The sequence below is a fragment of the Bombus terrestris genome, chromosome 17 (genome assembly GCF_910591885.1).
Source record: "Bombus terrestris chromosome 17, iyBomTerr1.2, whole genome shotgun sequence".
NCBI classification, from domain to species: domain Eukaryota; kingdom Metazoa; phylum Arthropoda; class Insecta; order Hymenoptera; family Apidae; genus Bombus; species Bombus terrestris.
Window position 1 is genome coordinate 7,410,420 of NC_063285.1, and position 20,328 is coordinate 7,430,747.

Here is a 20,328-nt window from a genome sequence, read left to right on the forward strand (position 1 = left end):
TATTAAAACCAATAATACATTAAAGTATGACATTCGAAGAATATTGTATAAAATTTTCACGGAGAAATATTAAAAAATATGACAATGGCAGCAATTATTCGGACGTGCCTCGGAAAAATGGTAGAATTGCTCATAACTTGGTGCTGGGTCATCTGAAATCAAAAAATCAAAGTTCATTCGTTAGGTAACAGTTTTCCCCAGTTAGCGCTGGGAGGGTTTTTCGAAATTTCAATTGTTCACTTTTTTGGAACACTTCGAAGGGAAGGTTAGCCGATTTTGCGAAAATTTGCGGCTAATTTTAAAAAAGTGAAAAATTGAAATTTCGGAAAACTCTCCCAGCGTTAACTGAGGAAAACTGTTACCTAACGAATGAACTTTGATTTTTTAATTTCAGATGACCCAGCACCAAGTTATGAGCAATTCTACCTTTTTTCCGAGACACGTCCGAATAATTGCTGCCATTGCCGTATTTTTTAATATTTCACCGTGAAAATTTTATGCAATATTCTTCGAACGTCATACTTTAGCGTACTATTGGTTTTAATAAAGAGATTTTAACTGTGTCGTCACAAATAATTCATAAAAACATGCCTTATTTTTGTACGAATTAACCTTAGCCGCTCCTCCCCTTAAATATACTTTTCAGTGTGACTAGGTCAACGTGACTAGGTCAACGAAAATTTCATACAATATTCTTCGAATATCATACTTTAATGTACTATTGGTTTTAATAAAGAGATTTTAACTGTGTCGTCACAAATAACTCACAAAGATATCCTTTATTTTATACGAATTAACCTTAGCCGCCCCTCCCCTTAAATATACTTTTCAGTGTGACTGGGTCAACGTGACTAGGTCAACGAAAATTTTATACAATATTCTTCGAATATCATACTTTAATGTACTATTGGTTTTAATAAAGAGATTTTAACTGTGTCGTCACAAATAACTCACAAAGACATCCTTTATTTTATACGAATTAACCTTAGCCCACCTTCCCCTTAAATATACTTCTCAGTGTGACTAGGTCAACGAAAATTTTATACAATATTCTTCGAATGTCATACTTTAATGTACTATTGATTTTAATAACAAGATTTTAACTGTGTCGTCACAAATAATTCACAAAAGCATCCCTTATTTTTGTACGAATTAACCTTAGCCGCTCCTCCCCTTAAATTTACTTTTCAGTGTGACTAGGTCAACGTGACTAGGTCAACGAAAATTTTATACAATATTCTTCGAATGTCATACTTTAATGTACTTTAATGTACTATTGGTTTTAATAAAAAGATTTTAACTGTGTCGTCACAAATAATTCACAAAAACATCCTTTGTTTTGTACGAATTAACCTTAGCCCCCCTCCCCTTAAATATACATTTCAGTGTGACTAGGTCAACGAAAATTTTATACAATATTCTTCGTATCTCATACTTTAATGTACTATTGATTTTAATAACAAGATTTTAACTGTGTCGTCACAAATAACTCACAAAAACATTTTTTATTTTATATGAATTAACCTTAGCCGCTCCTCCCCTTAAATATACTTTTCAGTGTGACTAGGTCAACGAAAATTTTATACAATATTCTTCGAATGTCATACTTTAGTGTACTATTGGTTTTAATAAAAAGATTTTAACTGTGTCGTCACAAATAATTCACAAAAACATGCCTTATTTTTGTACGAATTAACCTTAGCCGCTCCTCCCCTTAAATATACTTTTCAGTGTGACTAGGTCAACGTGACTAGGTCAACGAAAATTTTATACAATATTCTTCGAATGTCATAATTTAACGTACTATTGGTTTTAATAAAGAGATTTTAACTGTGTCATCACAAATAATTCACAAAAACATGCCTTATTTTTGTACGAATTAACCTTTGCCGCTCCTCCCCTTAAATATACTTTTCAGTGTGACTAGGTCAACGTGACTAGGTCAACGAAAATTTTATACAATATTCTTCGAATGTCATACTTTAACGTACTATTGGTTTTAATAAAAAGATTTTAACTGTGTCGTCACAAATAATTCACAAAAACATGCCTTATTTTTGTACGAATTAACCTTAGCCGCTCCACCCCTTAAATATACTTTTCAGTGTGACTAGGTCAACGTGAAGACACAGTTGTGACTTTCAATGCTATAAACTATGCGCAATATAAGTGTGTACAATGTGCGTGTTTGATGGAACATAGTATTGTTCATTAAATATACAATTTATTCATGTGTTCAATGAAAAATCTTTTCTCTGGTGATTCGAACAAAGGCCAGAATACTCTGCGATAATCACTGTATCTCTATATAGAAATAAACTGTCTTCCGTTTCAATTATAAAACACAAATGATGGATAATTGTACTGCACGTGGTGTAAGAAATCGTACGTATTACACACTAAATGTCATATTTTTGATATTTCAAATAAGTTAAACAGGTAAGTTTCAAATAAGTAAGCTTATGTAAATTGAATATGACGAAAAAGATACAAATACCACAATATGAACTCGTAATAATAAATTATTACTCTAAATAATTATTGCAAACAAAAAGGAGGACTACAGTAAAAAAAAATCGTAATAATAAATTATTACTTTAAATAATTATTGCAAACAAAAAGGAAGACTACAGTGAAAAGAAATCGTAATAATAAATTATTACTTTAAATAATTATTATAAGCAAAAGGGAAGACTTAAAAAAAAAAAAAAAAGATAAACGAAAATTTTCCTAAACGAGAAGTGTATCAGAATTTCTAGTACATGAAGAAAATGTATTTTCGACCAATCGCGAGAAAACACGTCAGCGGAAGTCGTAAGTTCCCGTTACGATTATAATAATGCACGCCGCGAATAGATCGATTTCCGTCGAGATAATAGGGGCGGTTGAGGTGGTATAACGCTGCGATTCGGAGTTATAAACTATGTATTATCAACAAATAGATACAATGAACTTACGTCGTTGCTTATGAAGTACATCGTAGACGATGATTTGGCGTATGAAGATGCGATATACGTGCACAACATCCTTCGGTGGTAGAGCAAGCCCCTTACAGTTGAGTTTCTTGTTGTAGTTCTTGTTGTAGTTGAAAACTAGCAATAGAGAAGACTGATGTTCAGCTCTTATGCAGTTACGGAGGAAAGCTCGGTGTGGGTGTGTTTTCTTGAACGAAGAAAGCGGATTCGTTGCTCACACTTTTCGTTAGTAAGGTGGGGGTAACGATGCGCGATGCCTATTGGTTCTAGTCATGTTAATATGTAGCGAGAGGGGAAGGAAACCTTCTACTAACTTTGCTAGGTGATGTCATTGTTTACGGGAAAAACCGGATTTTCCGTTAGATAAATATCCGCTTCTTCCGTTAGGTCACTACCCGTTGTCTCCGTAATTTCTAAGAGCGTCTAATAAATCTAAGGACCTTTCTAATAACCTGCTTTAAACCGGAGAACTTTCTAGGCTTACAAAGTCCTTCAGGACAAAAGGATTAACTTGAAATATGTGTTAAAATAATGACGTTAAAAATTAAAATTTTATGCCGGGGCCTTAGGTTTATTGAGGGTCTGTCTAATGGTGCTTGGGCCTTTTGACGGTCAGACATTGAAGGATCATCTTATGCGACATAACACACCCCACAACCGAAATTCATTGTTTATTGTGAATATTACATATATGTAATACCAATCTTCTTGGAGAATAAACGTTAAAAAAAAAAAGAAAAAGAAAAGAAAAAGAAAAGAAAAAGAAAAAAAAAGAAAACAACGTGGGAAACAAAGATGTGTCGCAGGTTCCGTGTCCCGTCTATTCTGTACCTCGTCTGCAATCGTTTAGGTAGTTTCTCAATCTTAATCGAGTAGTTCCGATATTTCCATATCGGTTTTTCATATTTATGCTACTTCTGTGCTAAGGAATATCGTCATTCTCGTGTATTAACGTTTTAATTATAAAATACAAATGACGGATAATTGTACTGCACGTGGTGTAAAAAATGGTACGTATTACACACTAAATGTCATATTTGTGATATTTCAAATAAGTTTTGATATTCTTATATCATTTGTATCATTAAGCATACTTAAGCTTATGTAAATTGAATGTGACGAAAAAGGTATAAATACCACAATATGAATTCGTAATAATAAATTATTATTTTAAATAATTATTACAAACAAAAAGAAAAACTACAACAAAAAGCAAACGTTCCAAAAAGAGAAGTGTATCAGAATTTATAGTACATGAAGAAAGTGTTAAATATTTATACGATATATCTTCATGTTGTACCAAGTTATAAAAGTTATACAAATTTGAAAGATTTAAAGGAAGATGAAATATACAGTTCCTTAGAAAACGACTTACTGGCTGCAGTACGGACACGAACCAAAATCATACTAAAGGCCTCTGGTGATGTTTCGAGAAATCGGGGCCTTATCTTGATCGGCAGAGCCGTGAAGATGACAATTTCTATAAAAAATCCTTAATCTTAAATTCAGGCACATGGCGTTGAAATATTTCCCAGTCGCGCAGCCTCCTAGAGTCTCTGGATTATGAACGCGCTATGATCCGGTGAGAACAGCGAGCAAGACCGGGAGGACCTTCGCTCAGAGATTGCCGCGGTCGACATAGAAGCAACCTCCTCTTAGAGCATTTCGAGGAAACAAGAAGCTATCCCGTCAGCGGTAACGCTAACGCTCAAGGAGCAGTCGAATAAAACATACGCGGAGGTTGAGGCGATAAGGATGAAGAGTACGTTGATCGGAGACTTCATTTTGCAGATTCCAGAAATAAAAACAGAGATAAGGCATCCGCGTACGCCCGACGGCACTGACTCAGGTACTGGATTTCGTCTCGCTGGCAGCGACGCGAAAGCTGTTGTAGGGTGACAGATTCCCTGTAAGATCGTCGTCGGTAAAGATCCAAACCATTGCACGGAAATAATAATATAATGCAGCGTTTCAGGTGCCTCGAAGTAGTTGTGTCATCTCGCCGATGAACCGAGGACATGTATGTTCTGCCTTCGCCCCGAAATATCCTTTTTGCGAGGTGCTCGGGGCGCCTACGCCCCGTCGGATGAGATGCTCGGCGTGTGCCCTCCCCAGGACGAAGACGAGAAGGCTGGCTCGCCGATATACGTGTACGATATTTATTATAGAACATATGATAAAAAATAGTGTTGTTATTGATTATGAAAATTCTGTTGTATCTATATAATGTAGTATTGAGGAATAATCATAAGAAAAGAACTCTCTAGGAGTACGAATTACAATGTACATAGGAAGTGGAAATGTAAACAGGCCAGAAGGGACGTGAAATTCGATCGATGTGTCCGCGGCCTGTAAGAAAAGTAATTACTTGGAAAGGACGTACGTGAACATCGTTGGTCATTAACGGCTACGGAACACGTGTGTGTAGTGGGGGTATAAAAACTGATGATAAGCGGATGGTAGAGAAAGTCACGAGTCGTGAGTAGTTATTTGCGAGATGTGAGTTGTCACTCAGTGGTTGACTAGTTGTGACCAATTTAGTTATTTTATTTGCATTATATTATTACTTCGAAAAATAGCTCTAAGTTAAAAAATTATAGTTTGCCGTTGCAATCATTATAAATAAATCTATCGAATAAATAACCTTTAATAAGGTATCATGTTAAAAAATTTTAAAAGTTATCACTATATTTTTTCAAGTTTAACCTACAATATATTAAATTCTACGTTTAATTCTGTTCTAGGATGAACAACTATGGTAGAGTCGCATATTCATATTGCAATTGTATTCTTCACAATTTCATAGTAAAATTTAACTTTAATTCCAAACACAATGTTGAGATTTTTCATCGAATACTTATTAGATTCTAAATATTGTTATTGCGCTGTATGTATATATTCTACTATATCAGTACTTTATTAATTTTAAATTGGATTTTATCATTGAATAAAGATTAATATGTATGAGAAATAAACTTATTTTTACATAATTTTTGTTTCAATTATTGGCAAATCTTTATCATTTTATTTCACATTCTCTCTTTCGTTCTCTAAATCCACGTGAATATTGTTAAAACGAGTAACGTAGATGGATTGCACATACAATAATGCTACGATACTTGCCGCTCACGATGGATCTCCTAATTACATGAAAGTCATCGCTCACTGATGGTGGAGTTTCCCTCAAGAGGCCCTGGTCTTAATGTTCTCTTTAACATAGCGCGAAACTCGACAGCTGAGTACTGTAAGATAAGACAATGTTAATATTATTTTTAATATTTGTCGAGTAAAAGTTTCATCAATGTTACAACGAGCTTTTTCTAATTAAAATAGAATTAGATATAATATGAAGCATAGTTGCTCATTTAATTACGTCAGTGTGTATCTTTTTCGTCTATTACATATGCATATACATGTAATTTATATCGTGTTCGATCTTATTTTAATTGAAAAAACTTTACAAGTGCGTTGATAAAAATTTAATTGAAAAAAGGAATTCTTATTATTGAATTAGTATTCTCTTTGTAAGCACTTGAATGCGGATCAATTTACGCTCTAACCGATACATGTACGATATATAATATATAGGTACATATAGTAATATAATATAATAATATAGTATAGTATAGTAATATAGTAATATAATATAGTACGATAGAGTTGAAAAATACGTGTTGGTGGGGCGTGCCGCTTCCAGCTCAACACTTAGCTCGCATTTCTTCCAAGTAAAATCTCAGCTTCTTATTGTATATACGACTGTAATCGTGGTCGCGATCATTCGATTGTCTGTACCACCATTGCCACTCTATTCTCGTGGTTATGTCACATGGCATGAAAGTTCTATTTTTGCATGAAATAATAAAAATTCCGACAGAGCTAAATTTTGGTAGAGATCTTGGGTACACCAGTAGAAATAAAGTGCCAAAAGTCCCCATCGATTCCATGGGTGCTAAAAAAAGTTATTCAAGGTCAAAGTCAAAATTTTCGGATTTTTTAAATTTTTCTTGAAAACGATGAGTTTTATCGAAAATATAGCCCAGACAAAAATTGTAGATCATAAAATTATCTACAAAAACGTTCCTAGTACTTTTTTCCCTAAGAGTCACCATTCCTAAGATATCGCCATTCTAAAAGTTGAAGGAGTTACATTCTACATGATGATTACCAGTTTACATTGGATGAACTAGAAAATGTTAGTAAAAATGTAGCTTTAGATAACAGAACTATAAAAATACGATTGAAAGTAAAGTATGGTAGTAGAATTATTATTAGAGAAAAGCTGGGAAAATTAACATTTATTTGTTTCTTCGACAATTACCAAGACATTTTAAGTCAAGCTTGACCTGATAAAAAAACTGGAATGAAAAAGGACGGTTAAGAATTTTGAAAGCCGCGGCAGCAATTATTCGTGACGATATTCAATCTTGTATGTTTGATAATATTATATACCCCCCACCGAGTAGAATGTTCGAGAATATAAACACCGATATCCCGGATTCATTATCATATTTTTTGGAACGAGTCATTCCTAAAATTTGAGGTTAGTTTGTACAAATATTAGCCATAAAACTCCGTCCTAACAGATCGTGGAATAGGCTTATTGGGGAAACCACGTTAAAAAAAAAAGCACCAAGTACCTATAGATGGTGTGGAAATGTGTGCATATCACGTAAAATGTAACTCCACCAACTTTTAGAATGGTGATATCTTAAAACTTATCGTTTTCAAGAAAAATTAAAAAAATCCGAAAATTCTGACTTTGACCTTGAATAACTTTTTAGCACCCATGGAATCAATGGGGACTTTTGGCACTTTATCTCTACTGGTATACCCAAGATCTCTACCAAAATTTATCTCTGTCGGAATTTTTGTTATTTGAAATGTCTATTTTGACCGGACTAATATTTACTCTCTTATCTCATTGCAGAGACTATAGATAAGATAGAATTTCGTTTTCATTCTATCATATCTCTCCTACCATCGCACGCATTGTCGCTATGGTGATAAAAATCGACGGCAACTATATCGAACCCAAGTAACATAGAAGGATGACTCGACAGCATTGGCGTAGCCTGCTAAATAAAGTGTCATTTATTACTAAACTAAATAATTTCTTTACTTTATATATAATAGTATGTACACAGTTTGTCCCGAAGATAGGCGAGCTTTTTAAAAATAATAATGCAGAGGCATCGTTTCTAAGAAAATGTTTTATTTTATGCAAAACACATTTCTCCTGTCGCGATACACGTCCTATTTGCATGCCCACTAATGCGTCAAGACGTGTGTGTGATGCGTGTGTGAAATTTGTATAAACAGTGTTTGTGTGTTATGTTATTAAATAGGTTTTGGAGTTCGATATTTAATTGATTCACACAGATTCAGTTTTTATATTCTGTATTTCACCACCATGTACAGTCATATAAACACACTGGATACTCTCTGATAATTAACACGTGGCGGACGTGAAAACAAAAAAGCGTCGTTAGAAGTCGTACCAACTTTGCATGTAGGAACTAGCGATCATACCAATCTAATATTTTCCTCAACATGCTATTATTTATTAATTATGTATGGAGACAAAGGATTGAAGGGAACATTAATCTTCTTTACTCGAAAGTTCCATGAGGCGGTTTTCGACATCCTGTTATGGATTTTAATGTGTAGGTAGGTATAATGTTCAATCTACGATTTTTCTTACAAAACGTCATGTAAGATGGTTTACGTCTTCGAATGTCCATTATCTTCTTCTCTATGACTTGTACGAGGGAAGCTACTGCCCATGTATCGTCCGATTTGAGAAACACTGTACACCCTGTTGCTTAGGCTGACCTACTTTCATTCGTGTAAGGAGGTTTGCTCGCGCACAGGGGTATTTCGGCTAATTTTTAATTGTTAATAGAAAACAAAGCCGAAAACGCAATTTTTTATTCTGGATTTTCATATTATTTTAGCTTCAAGAATTATCTCTTAAATTTTTTTACATGTGTAGTTTAACACTTTCTATGTATGTATATGTTAAACGTCGGGTTAGGCTAGTACGATATTTAATGAAATTTCAATTTTTTTTTAGACCTACGATTGATATTACTCGAAATTCAGATGCTATTGCATAGATTTATTCAAAATAATGTCACCTTCGACAATTATCTGGGAAGAAATCTTAACGCCAATAATAATGAGCGATTATATTTTAAAGTGACAACGAATACGGGAAGAAACGAAAATCATGACCTATAGAATAGATATAAACTAGGTATGGAAGGAAATACGCTGCCAGTAAGAATAGTTGTAACGGTGTTCTTTATGCCATGGGAGGATTTCAAGTCAATCCCCATTGAGAAAAAAGAAGCAATGTAAAAAAGAATAAAAAATTAAATTTGTAAACGTTTTATACACACATTTATTATGATAAATGAATTATTATTATAAGAGCGATGATTTTACTTATTCTTCTGAGTTATTCATTAAATTACTTTCTCTTATTAGTGATTTGCAAAAAAAAAAAAAAAAATAATAAGACAACATAAATATATCGAGAACAAAATTTTTAGCGAGAGATTAATAAATAAATTAAAGAATTTTGTTAATTTTCTATATATACTAATGATGAGCGATATTGATGATTCAGAGAAATTTAATTTTTCTCCATAACAATAATCATAATAAAAAGCATATTTTTAATAACACTCTGAGGCAAATGTCTCATCTTCGCTTCAATTCTTATTTCTAGTTTCGAATGACACGATTCTCAAAAGATAAACTTGGTCATTTTATTTCTACTTCAATTTTTATTTCTATTTTTGTTGTATGACAAAATTGTAAATATTCATCAATGTCACGCTGATAGAAAGAATATGATGTAACGCTATAAATTAATTTCTTGTACTAACAGATGTATTCAATAATAATATGTACAAGAAAGAGAGCCTGTATCTACTTACCTGTAGCTTGTCGATATTTTTATATCAAATGAAGCAGAAAATAGGCATAGTGACCATTTAGTATTAATTTGTACGTATTGTGATTGTGTATTTTTACTCTATATTTTACCTTTATAAATAATTTATTGAAACGGTAGATTATTTAGTAAAATAAATACATGAACAAACAATTTCTCCAATTTCATTTTGTGTGTGTTTCTCTACATTTAATAAATATTAAATATCAAATTGATTTTATTAAAAGAGAATGTTATCCGACAAGTCTTTCTGTTGCAATTCACATGAGACTGCGATTGGTCTACGCCATGAAACAAAACGGCCACGGGAGGACATGATAAGAAACCCATATCGCATGGCGTAAGTGACTATTCGTTTCATAGAAGGATAAACAGCGATTGTGTTTAACGCTGCGTCACACTTCGCCCTCTATGTATAATAGCATGAGCGATATCTCAAATTTAATCTTCGCAGTCCTAGCACAATCATTCATATATGACCATCACATACTTGATATTTGGCCAAGTACGTCAAAATTTACTTGAAGCGTTAATTGATTAAAATAAGGAATTTAAATGATTTTGATTTGATCATCAACCGATATTCTCTTATTCGACAAAACGACAATGAAATAAAAAAAAAAGAGAACAAATTATTGAAGGTTTTCAGAATTTAGAATTTTTAGGCAGAATAACGACGTGTATCGGTGAGCACTCAGGTACTGATTTTTATGATAAGAGACATGCTCGATGATTGAAATCAACTATTAGTATCCTTTGTTTCAAAGAATGCAATTAAAACTATTATTCAATTATCAGATGTATTACATGCTATTTTAGATATTTTATATAGTATAGGGTTGATAACTTGATGGAGGTGTTGTTTCCGATCAAGGTGCAAGAAATTTAAGTATAGCAGAAAAACGAGTTAGTATTCAAAATCCTGATTTTATTAGAAATGGAGAAAGAAATTCTGCTTGTACGTCTTAAAGGCTTAAGTAGTGCATAGGGAAAGTCGTGGATTGACAGCGTTCGTAGCCCCTCCCAGTCCATCCCCTCCCATCCCCTCCCTAATAGGCTAGCGAACTGTCCTGTTTTTGCGTCCAGGCTTTCAGGACATAAATTAAAATATCGTATATAAGCACAGCGCAACAGCGGCTTAAATTTGAGTTACAATAATAATCTTAAAAAAAAAAAAATGTAATAATGCATGGCCACGTCGTACCGTCGCGTATCGATACTTTTGCCTGTACCACCCTACAATTAGAATTCAGCGTTTATTCTGGAAAAAAAATCATGTAAAAAGAATATGTAAAAACCTGGAATTAATAAACAAAGATAAAAAAGAAAAGAAAAAAAACAGCGTTCGTAGCGTCACGACTTTCCAACATTGGTTTCGTGATTCCAGACTTTGCGAGACTTTTGGTACTTCTATAAAAATGTTGCCAGCTTGTTTAGTCCGGTAATTTGACAAAATCTTCCTGCAGTAACTCGTGAAAATTTTAGAAAACTATTTTTTTGGATCGGCAATCGCTGCGTATCACAGCGTATTCAAACGCATAGCGCTGTTGTCGAAAATTGTAATACTTCTCCTTCTTGTAGCAAATTATCCTACCTACACGAACGGTAGCGTATACGTAACAGAATATTTTACAATTTTATTTTACATATCATACTAAATTTGTAGGATCTAAGTATTAATGTATCATTGAGAATATCATTGAATAGATTACATCTTAGTGATGATAACTTATCACTAAAAGATATATTTAAGACATGAAAATAATTGTTCACATTCTTATAAATATCGGGGCTCTTTTTCTATTTCGTTTAGTAATTTTCATTTCTAACGTATTGAACATTTTCTGTTAGTAAGAATAAGGAACAGGCTAAACAGTTGAGATATAACAAGACACTTCATAGAATTTAGACTAGTTTAAAGAGAAATTAATTTAACTCTCGTATTGCAGTGCCTGAGTCTGTCGAACTAGTCGACAAACAACGGAAGTTATTTATGTTGGAGCGATAAGAAGCCAAACGTATTTTTAAATGACAGATTTAACATCAGTAATGGACAGCTCATAGATGACTCGCAATATTTGATTACAATAGTAAATGTACATGTACATTTAGGTAGATTGTCATTCTATCCTTGTCTTTTATACTCTTTTCACTCTTTTTATCTATATTACTTTTTATTACTATCTATATGCACTAATCTTTTAACAGGCACTCCTAACCTAAAATATTATGACAGCTCCACTTTAAGAAACATGGGTGTCTGTGCTGACCGTTTTTTATCCGAAATCAAGTCGTACAAAAAATACGAATAGAAGGAAAAGGTTGAAGGGGAATGCCGTACCAGAACCATCAAAATATTTATTAAAAAATAAAGAAGAAAAGGAAGATATACAAGAACGACAGCTCGTAAAATTGATGAGAAAATAAGAAAGGCAAGACGAAAAAGACGAAGACTACTATCAACAACAGCAAGCGAATGTGGTTTATTGGTATAAAGGTAACAAATTTTTTTGGCATTAAAAATGACATTTTGTAAAACGTAAATTTTAATAATTTCACACCAGCTTTCACACCAGTATGCATATGGTATAATCATGTTCTGCTATTCCAAAAGTAAATATTAATGAATACTTCTGGAAAAAATACAATGTATTACCCTTCCAGTCCGAATTTCACGCTTTCTGAAGAATCAATTCCTTCAATGATTTTAGGCGCATCCGAAGGAGAGCTTTCCGTTAAAGCTGAGGAAGATTCGCGCCCGAGAAAACATCAAGAAAGAAGAGTTCATGTCTTAAGAATTAAGAGAAAGGGCGAAGAGCAGTTGGAATTTCCTCGATGGCAAAAATTTATTTATTTTCTTTGTTTTTTGTTAACAAATTATTATATTCTGACATTTTGTACTATTTCTAACTTCTGTTGGGCTTTATATGTGTTATTATTCAAAAATATAGTAAACAATTTATTTTTCTTTTTCAGACAACTTACAATTTTGTCCTTCTCCTATTTGTCTATCTCGTATAGAAAAGTAGATATAAACTTTTTCGTAAAACCGATAATTAAATAGATTTTTTCAGCGTGGCACTCAATAGGTTCTTGGCTATGTAGTGTATAATCAAACAGATCAGATCTCAAACTTTAAGCTTAAATACATATGTTCATGCATATGCTAATTTGCAATCAAACAGGGAAGATCTTTAATTTTATAGGTTCTTGTATATGCTAATTTCAATTAAACTCAGAATTTGGTCACATGCTGCAGCACTTGTACTGTAAAACAACTAGAACTACGTGCGCAAGTAATCTTTTCTCTTTGTTACATATTATATCAGCGATGCATTAACTTAATTATATTGCTATTGGGCAAATTTTTTGTATGCCTCACACGATTGGTTCTCAATTGTCATACATTGATTGACTCACTGGATCTCTGATTGGCTGCATTCAAACAAATTCAAATTTAAATATGGAGATATACAGATGAAGTGCGTGAAAAAACGGAGAAAGCAGTTTAGAAATAAAAAGATGCTACATGGAGAAGTAAAGCGTTGTTCCGTTCTTTCTGTATTAGCATCGCGATTATTCTGATTTTGTGTATACGATAATAAATTAGGTAATATAATTTAAAGTAAACAAATAATTAATAAATGTGTAACTACGAGTGACTTAATTGTGTTCTTTTGCACAACGAGATTTGTTTGCCAGATACTTGTTTATATCGCTCGTTATATTTTCAATTTTATGTGACGCACTATTGAAGTAACTACGTTTGTTTTATTGTTTTGAATAAAATGTGATTTGGGTCACCATGAACAGTAAAAGGGGGCATGTCTAATAATAGATATTGTAGTTTGAATACTGGAAATATTGATCTTGCATATATGGATATTGGTTAAATATTCTGAAGTATGTAGTTTCTTTTTGTTATTGCATTAATCCAAATAATTGATCTTCATGTTTAGATAGAATCATGCTAGCCAAAACCAAAAATTAATTTATCAAAAGTAACTAGCAGCACAGTAAATATTGCATTGGAAAGAATAATCAAAAAATGATATGAATTAATATGTCCCTTGCACGTTCTAATGCTGTTCCTCAAAAACTGATAAAGACCAAAATACAACTGATAAAACACATATATAAAAACTTTGACAAAATATAGCAAACTTCAAGAACAAATGAACACATTTAAAGACAAATGAAAATATACATAAACTAAAAGCAGAAGGATATGAAAATCTGAATAAGACATTAGTAAACGAATGCAGGGAATTAAAAGCAGAAATGAATAAATTGCAAGAAGAAAAAAAGAATTTGACAAAATGTTTGGAAGAATCAGAGGAGTCATGTAAAAACATTTCAAATATTTTGGTAGAATTTAAAGAAAAATGCTCGTCTCAAGAGTTATTACTGTCACAACATGAATTTATAATAAAGGATCTAAAAGCTAGTTTAGAAGTTGAAAGAGAGATAAATAAAGAATTAAATACAACTAAAAATGAGTTACAAACATTGGTTCATACCATGGACAAAGATCGTAGAGTTCTTGATAATGCAATAAAGAAATGAAAGGAAATATCAGGGTATTTTGCAAAGTCCGACTTAGCACTCCAAGTGAACTTGGAAAAGCGTATGTATTTTATATATATATAAATATTTGATTTTCACAAATACAGCACAGTTAATGACGTCTATTTTATTTTCTCCAGGATGTGTAATATCAACTTTATAGATGAATGCAATATCGAAGTAGGAAAATTTGATGGGTCTGATACAGTTAGTTGCAGTGGAAAATCAAAGGGAACCAGACAAGAATTTTCTTTCGATGAAGTGTTCCCAGCAATTGCTAGCCAAGAAAATATTTTTGAAGAATTAGCCCTGTTAGTTGAATCTGCTTTAGAGGGGTATAATGTCTGTATAGCTGACTTATTTATTAATAGTGCCTTTAAGTGGCACATCAAAGACATTGATATTACTGAATGTATCTCCTTTAGACAAATATTATAATGAAACATTAAATTTATTGAGATTTGCTAGTAATGTATACAATTGCTAATCCCAGAATGGAAAAAGAATATGATTAATGTTATTATCCTATGAGCATGACTACAAAACACTATACAAGGTTTCAACAAATAGTATCTCGATTAGATTTGAAAATATCTATGTCATACCTCTTTAAGCATTAATTAGACTGTTTTATATAATGGACAGATATCGTATTTTGTTAAAGAAATACAAATAATAGTAAAGGTAAATTTATATGGTATATAGCAATTAAATCATTAGTTTTTAATGTTTAATATATTAACTGACATATAATATTTATATAACAGTATTATAATGCAACTTGTTTTATTAATAGGATTTACCAAAAGGAATGGTTATACATGATTTTATGCGAATATCACTATTAGAAACAAATTCAAATTTGTCCACTATGTTGAAAATTAATTTTAATGATTTCACACAATTAGGCAATTTTATTGACTTTGCAATTGAGAAAACACGTATTCCTGTCCATTTACTATTGTAATTCCAATTAGAAAAATAATAAGAGCTATTCTCTGGTAAGAAAGTATGTTCACAAGGAAAAAGCAAAATTAACGGATATGGATAAATATGTGAATATGTAATATTATGGGAAGCTATATTCCAGAAAGTGTTTGAGACTGTGAATGTTGTAATAACATCCTGCAGTGATGAAGGCATCAAGTAAGAGAATTTTGAATTAAGATTTAATTACTTAGAAAATTTTTAAGAATGTTTTCAAATAAAATATTACGAATTAATATTATAAATTTTATTACAAATTTGTTAATTTACAATGAGATTTATGATATAATTTGTTAAATAATTTGTAAATAATTTTAATAAATAATATAATTTGTTAAATGTCATAAATTTACAAATTTGTAATATAAAAATTTAAAATATTACAGGATTCTTTTATATTACACGATAAAAATGAAATTTTGTTGAAAAAGATTTATTTTCTTGCAGATTTACGTTGCATACTTAAGCATCGAAGTCCTTGGTGATAATAAAAGTGATACCTAATGTTTGGAAATCTATGTTACCTACCAAAAGATGATAGTAGAATCAATCTTGTTAAATGAATTAAAAAGTAATTTAAAAATGAGTTAAATATTTTCAATCTATAGTCAAAGACTAAATATATTCTTAATCTATTTATAATACTTGTACAAAATAAATATAATACTTGTGGTGATTAAATACATATATATATATGTTTAATTTCACTCAGATATACACTAATTAGGTATAAAAATTTAAATATAACATTTTTATTATGAGATCATTAAATCTTTATAAGAAACTAAGATTACTGTTTAGTAAAATATAAATATATATATATATATATTCGTATATATATATCAATTTTGTAAATCACACTGAAATATTTTTTTACTTAATTACTCTATATTATCATAATTTACATCTCTTCCAAAAAATATAAAGTATTCTGAAATTAAATAAACTAGCTGTGTATAAATGTATTAGGTTATCCGGAAGATTCATAACGACAGTTAAGATTGATTGATAATACTGATCTTACTATCTGATATAAAAAAAGTAAAATATATTAACAATAACTTTTAATGTCTTCAAATAAGCAACAACTGGATTAGGAGAATTAAGGAAACAACATTTATTCTTTTATATATAGTATTAGATATCGAAATTTACTACTTGATGAATATCTTTTTAAAAAATGTTTAATAAAATAGTTACAAACCTATGCTCATTTAATATTTCTTTTAGAATTATTCATAAAATACATTGCTAAGCCTGATCGTTTAATTTTGAAATACATATTTTATATACTTATAAATATAAATAAATATATAAATAAATTATTTAAATAAATTTAAATAAATTAATAATAAATAAATTAATTAACATAAATTATTTTCTTAAATGTAAGTATATTCAAAAGTTATTGAATGTATATTTTACTAACTCATCTGAGAAAAGTGATTTTTATTGATTAAAATATTTAATTAAATATCAATTAATGACACTATAAAAATAATAAACTATTTATAATTTTACAATCGGAAAATTATAATTCGGAACAACTGATAATCTTTATTTATTGTTATTTAAGTTTCAAACTGCTAATGAAAATTAAATAGAATCGACACATTCAAGTATCGATATGTGTATCGACTTTAAAATATAACCAAGTAAAAATACATATATCAGCGATTACTATTGGGCAAATCTTTTCTATGTCTTCAAATGATTGGTTCTCAGCTCTCGTACTATACTCCTCTGATTGGCTACAATCAAGCAAATTCAAGTTTAAATAAATGCAGTTGTTTAACAGCTTAACCGACTTTTGAATGCTGTGGAGTGAAGTAAACTGTCGTTTCTTTCTTTCTGTACAAGTAACGCTATTAATGTGATTTTGTATATGCGAATATAACAGATTAGGTAATATGATTTAAAAGTAAACAAATAATTGATAGATGTGTGACTACGAGTGACTTAATTGTATTCTTTTGTTGAACGAGGTTTGTTTTGTCAGATAGTTGTTTATATCAATCGTACACATTAATTTTTTGTCATGTATAATATATTTTCGATTTCACGTAATCCACTATTTAATTAACTATATTTGTTTTATTGTTTTGAATAAAATGTGGTTTGGGGCAGCATAAACAGTAAAGGGGGGCTTGTCTGCTAATGAATGTTGTAGTTTGGTAATAATTAAACAATACACTGGAAATATTGGTTTTGCATGTATGGGTATGAGTTAAATGTTTTAAAGCATGTAGTTTCCTTTTTTTATTATTGTATTAATCCAAATAATTGATCTTTATGTTTAGATGGAATCACGCTTGCCAAAGCCAAAAATTAATTTATCAAAAGCAATTAACAGCACAGTGAACATTGCTACAGAAAAAGATAATCAAAAAATGGTAAAAAGCCAAAATGATCTGCCCCATGCAAGTTCTAATGCTGTTCCTGAGAGACTGACAAAAGCCAAAAGTACAGTAAATATAGCAAAATGTTCAAATGAAAATAAACCTCCAGTTAAACAAACTTTTAGTAGATCGAAGACTATGTCTTCCATTACTACCAGAGCTGTGAAAAGACCAGCTGTTGCAACCATTGCACATGGCGAGACCAAGAAACAATTTACTAAGCCTCCTACTAAAATAAGAACACAGCAAGTTGGTAGTACATTAAGAAATAATACCACCAATAAGTCTAGTCAGAATAACATAGCACAGAAGGTACAATGCAGTAGTAATGCTGCTAAGCCTTCTAAATGGGACTTAAAGGGTCGATTGGCCCACACAAGTAATGAGTTATCTAATATACGACAGAAATATGCAGAAACTTCAGGAAAATATAACGAACTTCAAGAACAAATGAACACATTAAAGGCAAATGAAAATGTATATAAACTAAAAGCAGAAGAATATGAAAATTTAAATAAGACATTAGTAAATGAATGCAGAGAATTAAAAGCAGAAATGAATAAATTGCAAGAAGAAAAAGAGAATTTGACAAAATGTTTAAAAGAATCAGAGGAGTCATGTAAAAACATTTCAAATATTTTAGTAGAGTTTAAAGAAAAATGCTCGTCTCAAGAGTCATTACTGTCACAACATGAATTTATAATAAAGGATCTAAAAGCTAGTTTAGAAGTTGAAAGAGAGATGAATAAAGAATTAAATACAACTAAAAATGAGTTACAAACATTGGTTCATACCATGGACAAAGATCGTAGAGTCCTTCATAATGCAATACAAGAAATGAAAGGAAATATCAGGGTATTTTGCAGAGTCCGACCTAGAACTCCAAGTGAACTTGGAAAAGCGTATGTATTATATATATATATATATATAAATATTTGATTTTCACAAATACAGCACAGTTTCCTAATGACATTTATTTTATTTATCCAGGATGTGTAATATCAACTTTGTAGATGAATGCACTATCGAAGTAGGAAAATTTGATGGGTCTGATTCAGTTAGTTGCAGCGGAAGACCGAGAGGAACCAGGCAAGAGTTCTCTTTCGATAAAGTCTTTCCACCAACTGCTAGCCAAGAAAATATTTTTGAAGAATTAGCCCTGTTAGTTGAGTCTGCTTTAGAGGGATATAATGTCTGTGTATTTGCATATGGCCAGACTGGTTCTGGTAAAACATATACTATGGAAGGTTTACCGGGTATTGAAATGGAAGGCATGATACCTAGAACGGTATACATTGAACAGTATATATATATATATATATATATATATTATTACTACTTGCAATGTAAAATAGTATGATCTTTTTTAATGATTCAGGTACGACATATATTTCAAAAAATGAAAGAATTTCAATTACTTGGTTGGGAATATCGGATAGAAGCTAGTTTCCTTGAGATTTACAATGAGCATATTGTTGACTTGCTTGATTCTCAAGCTAAGACACATGAAATCAAAATGGCTGATAGTAAGGGACACAATTTGTATGTCAGTAATTTGAAAATACAGGAAATTAATAGCCCTGAAGAATTGCACGAGTGCCTTTTGACGGCGCAATGTAATAGAGCAGTTGCGGCTACTCAATCGAACGAACGGTACACACATAAAGACACACATTCGTATTTTCTATCTTGGATGTACAACAAATACGATAGATTTAAAAATAAATGCATAATTTAATTTTCTAGGTCGTCTAGGTCGCATTCAGTAACAAGAATAAAGCTTGTAGGAACACATCAGTTAAAAGAGGAGATTTCAATAGGAAACTTAAATTTAGTTGACCTAGCGGGATCTGAAAGATTAAAAGGGGAAGAATCTGTACGATTGGCAGAAACGAAAAACATTAATAAATCGTTAGCAAACTTGGGCAACGTTATCTTGGCCCTTTTGAAAAAACAAGAACATATTCCATACAGAAACTCAAAACTCACTCATTTATTAATGCCGTCTTTGGGTGGCAATTCAAAGACTTTGATGTTACTGAACGTATCTCCTTTAGACGAATGTTATAACGAAACATTGAATTCATTGAGATTTGCTAGCAGTGTAAACAGTTGCAAACCCGGTAATGCAAAAAGAACACGACTAGTGCTACAAAACTCCGCATGAAGTTTCACCAAATAGTATTTTTATTACACTTCAAGATTTTAGTGTTTTTATTATTTTTTAAAAGCATTATTTAGACTATTTTATATAGTAAACGCACATCCTCTTTTGTGTCATTTTATTTTTTTCTTTTATAAATCGCAACAAAAACTGTAAATAGTTCAATATAAAATATATTACCATAATACTGACATAATCTACATATTCGCTCAGTTTAACTGAAATTTCCATATTTTCAAAGATATTGTATATAATTAAAAGAAATAATTTTTTTAA

The 20,328-nt window shown here is 31.2% G+C and overlaps 1 protein-coding gene and 1 long non-coding RNA gene across 11 annotated transcripts; both read left to right on the forward strand.

The window, feature by feature from the left end:
• LOC110120325 lies at positions 1-10,089 on the forward strand. Of its 3 annotated transcripts, none has more exons than XR_007227220.1 (4): positions 1-1,214; positions 1,568-7,515; positions 7,903-8,642; positions 9,049-10,089. It is a non-coding gene; the product is annotated as an uncharacterized LOC110120325 (long non-coding RNA). The 3 variants fall into 3 exon arrangements; XR_007227221.1 differs by having other exon boundaries at positions 1,568-5,629; positions 5,720-8,642; XR_007227219.1 differs by having other exon boundaries at positions 1,568-8,642.
• Positions 10,090-11,430: 1,341 nt separating this feature from the next.
• On the forward strand, positions 11,431-20,237 carry LOC100648042 (protein claret segregational). 8 transcript variants are annotated; one of them, XM_048413940.1, is made up of 11 exons: positions 11,431-11,541; positions 11,886-12,048; positions 12,145-12,433; positions 12,648-14,563; positions 14,643-15,186; positions 15,299-15,648; positions 15,937-16,060; positions 17,790-18,790; positions 18,879-19,176; positions 19,267-19,541; positions 19,635-20,237. In XM_048413940.1, the coding sequence occupies exons 8-11, from the start codon at positions 17,790-17,792 to the stop codon at positions 20,053-20,055; spliced, it is 1,995 nt and encodes a 664-aa protein (XP_048269897.1). In that variant the 5' UTR covers positions 11,431-11,541; positions 11,886-12,048; positions 12,145-12,433; positions 12,648-14,563; positions 14,643-15,186; positions 15,299-15,648; positions 15,937-16,060; the 3' UTR covers positions 20,056-20,237. The 8 variants fall into 8 exon arrangements, 7 of the variants coding, with proteins under 7 accessions (XP_048269897.1, XP_048269899.1, XP_048269898.1 ...); XM_048413942.1 differs by lacking the exon at positions 11,431-11,541 and having other exon boundaries at positions 11,715-12,048; positions 12,648-13,546; positions 13,896-14,563; XM_048413941.1 differs by lacking the exon at positions 11,431-11,541 and adding an exon at positions 11,715-11,811.
• The last annotated feature ends 91 nt before the right edge of the window (positions 20,238-20,328 follow it).

Bases quoted from the DNA above. Each gene is read 5' to 3' on its own strand.
- LOC100648042 (XM_048413940.1), top strand. From the start codon at position 17,790: ATGGAATCACGCTTGCCAAAGCCAAAAATTAATTTATCAAAAGCAATT. The intron at 19,177-19,266 runs GTATACATTGAA...TTAATGATTCAG, and splicing joins AAGGCATGATACCTAGAACG to GTACGACATATATTTCAAAA. The intron at 19,542-19,634 runs GTACACACATAA...TTAATTTTCTAG, and splicing joins GCTACTCAATCGAACGAACG to GTCGTCTAGGTCGCATTCAG.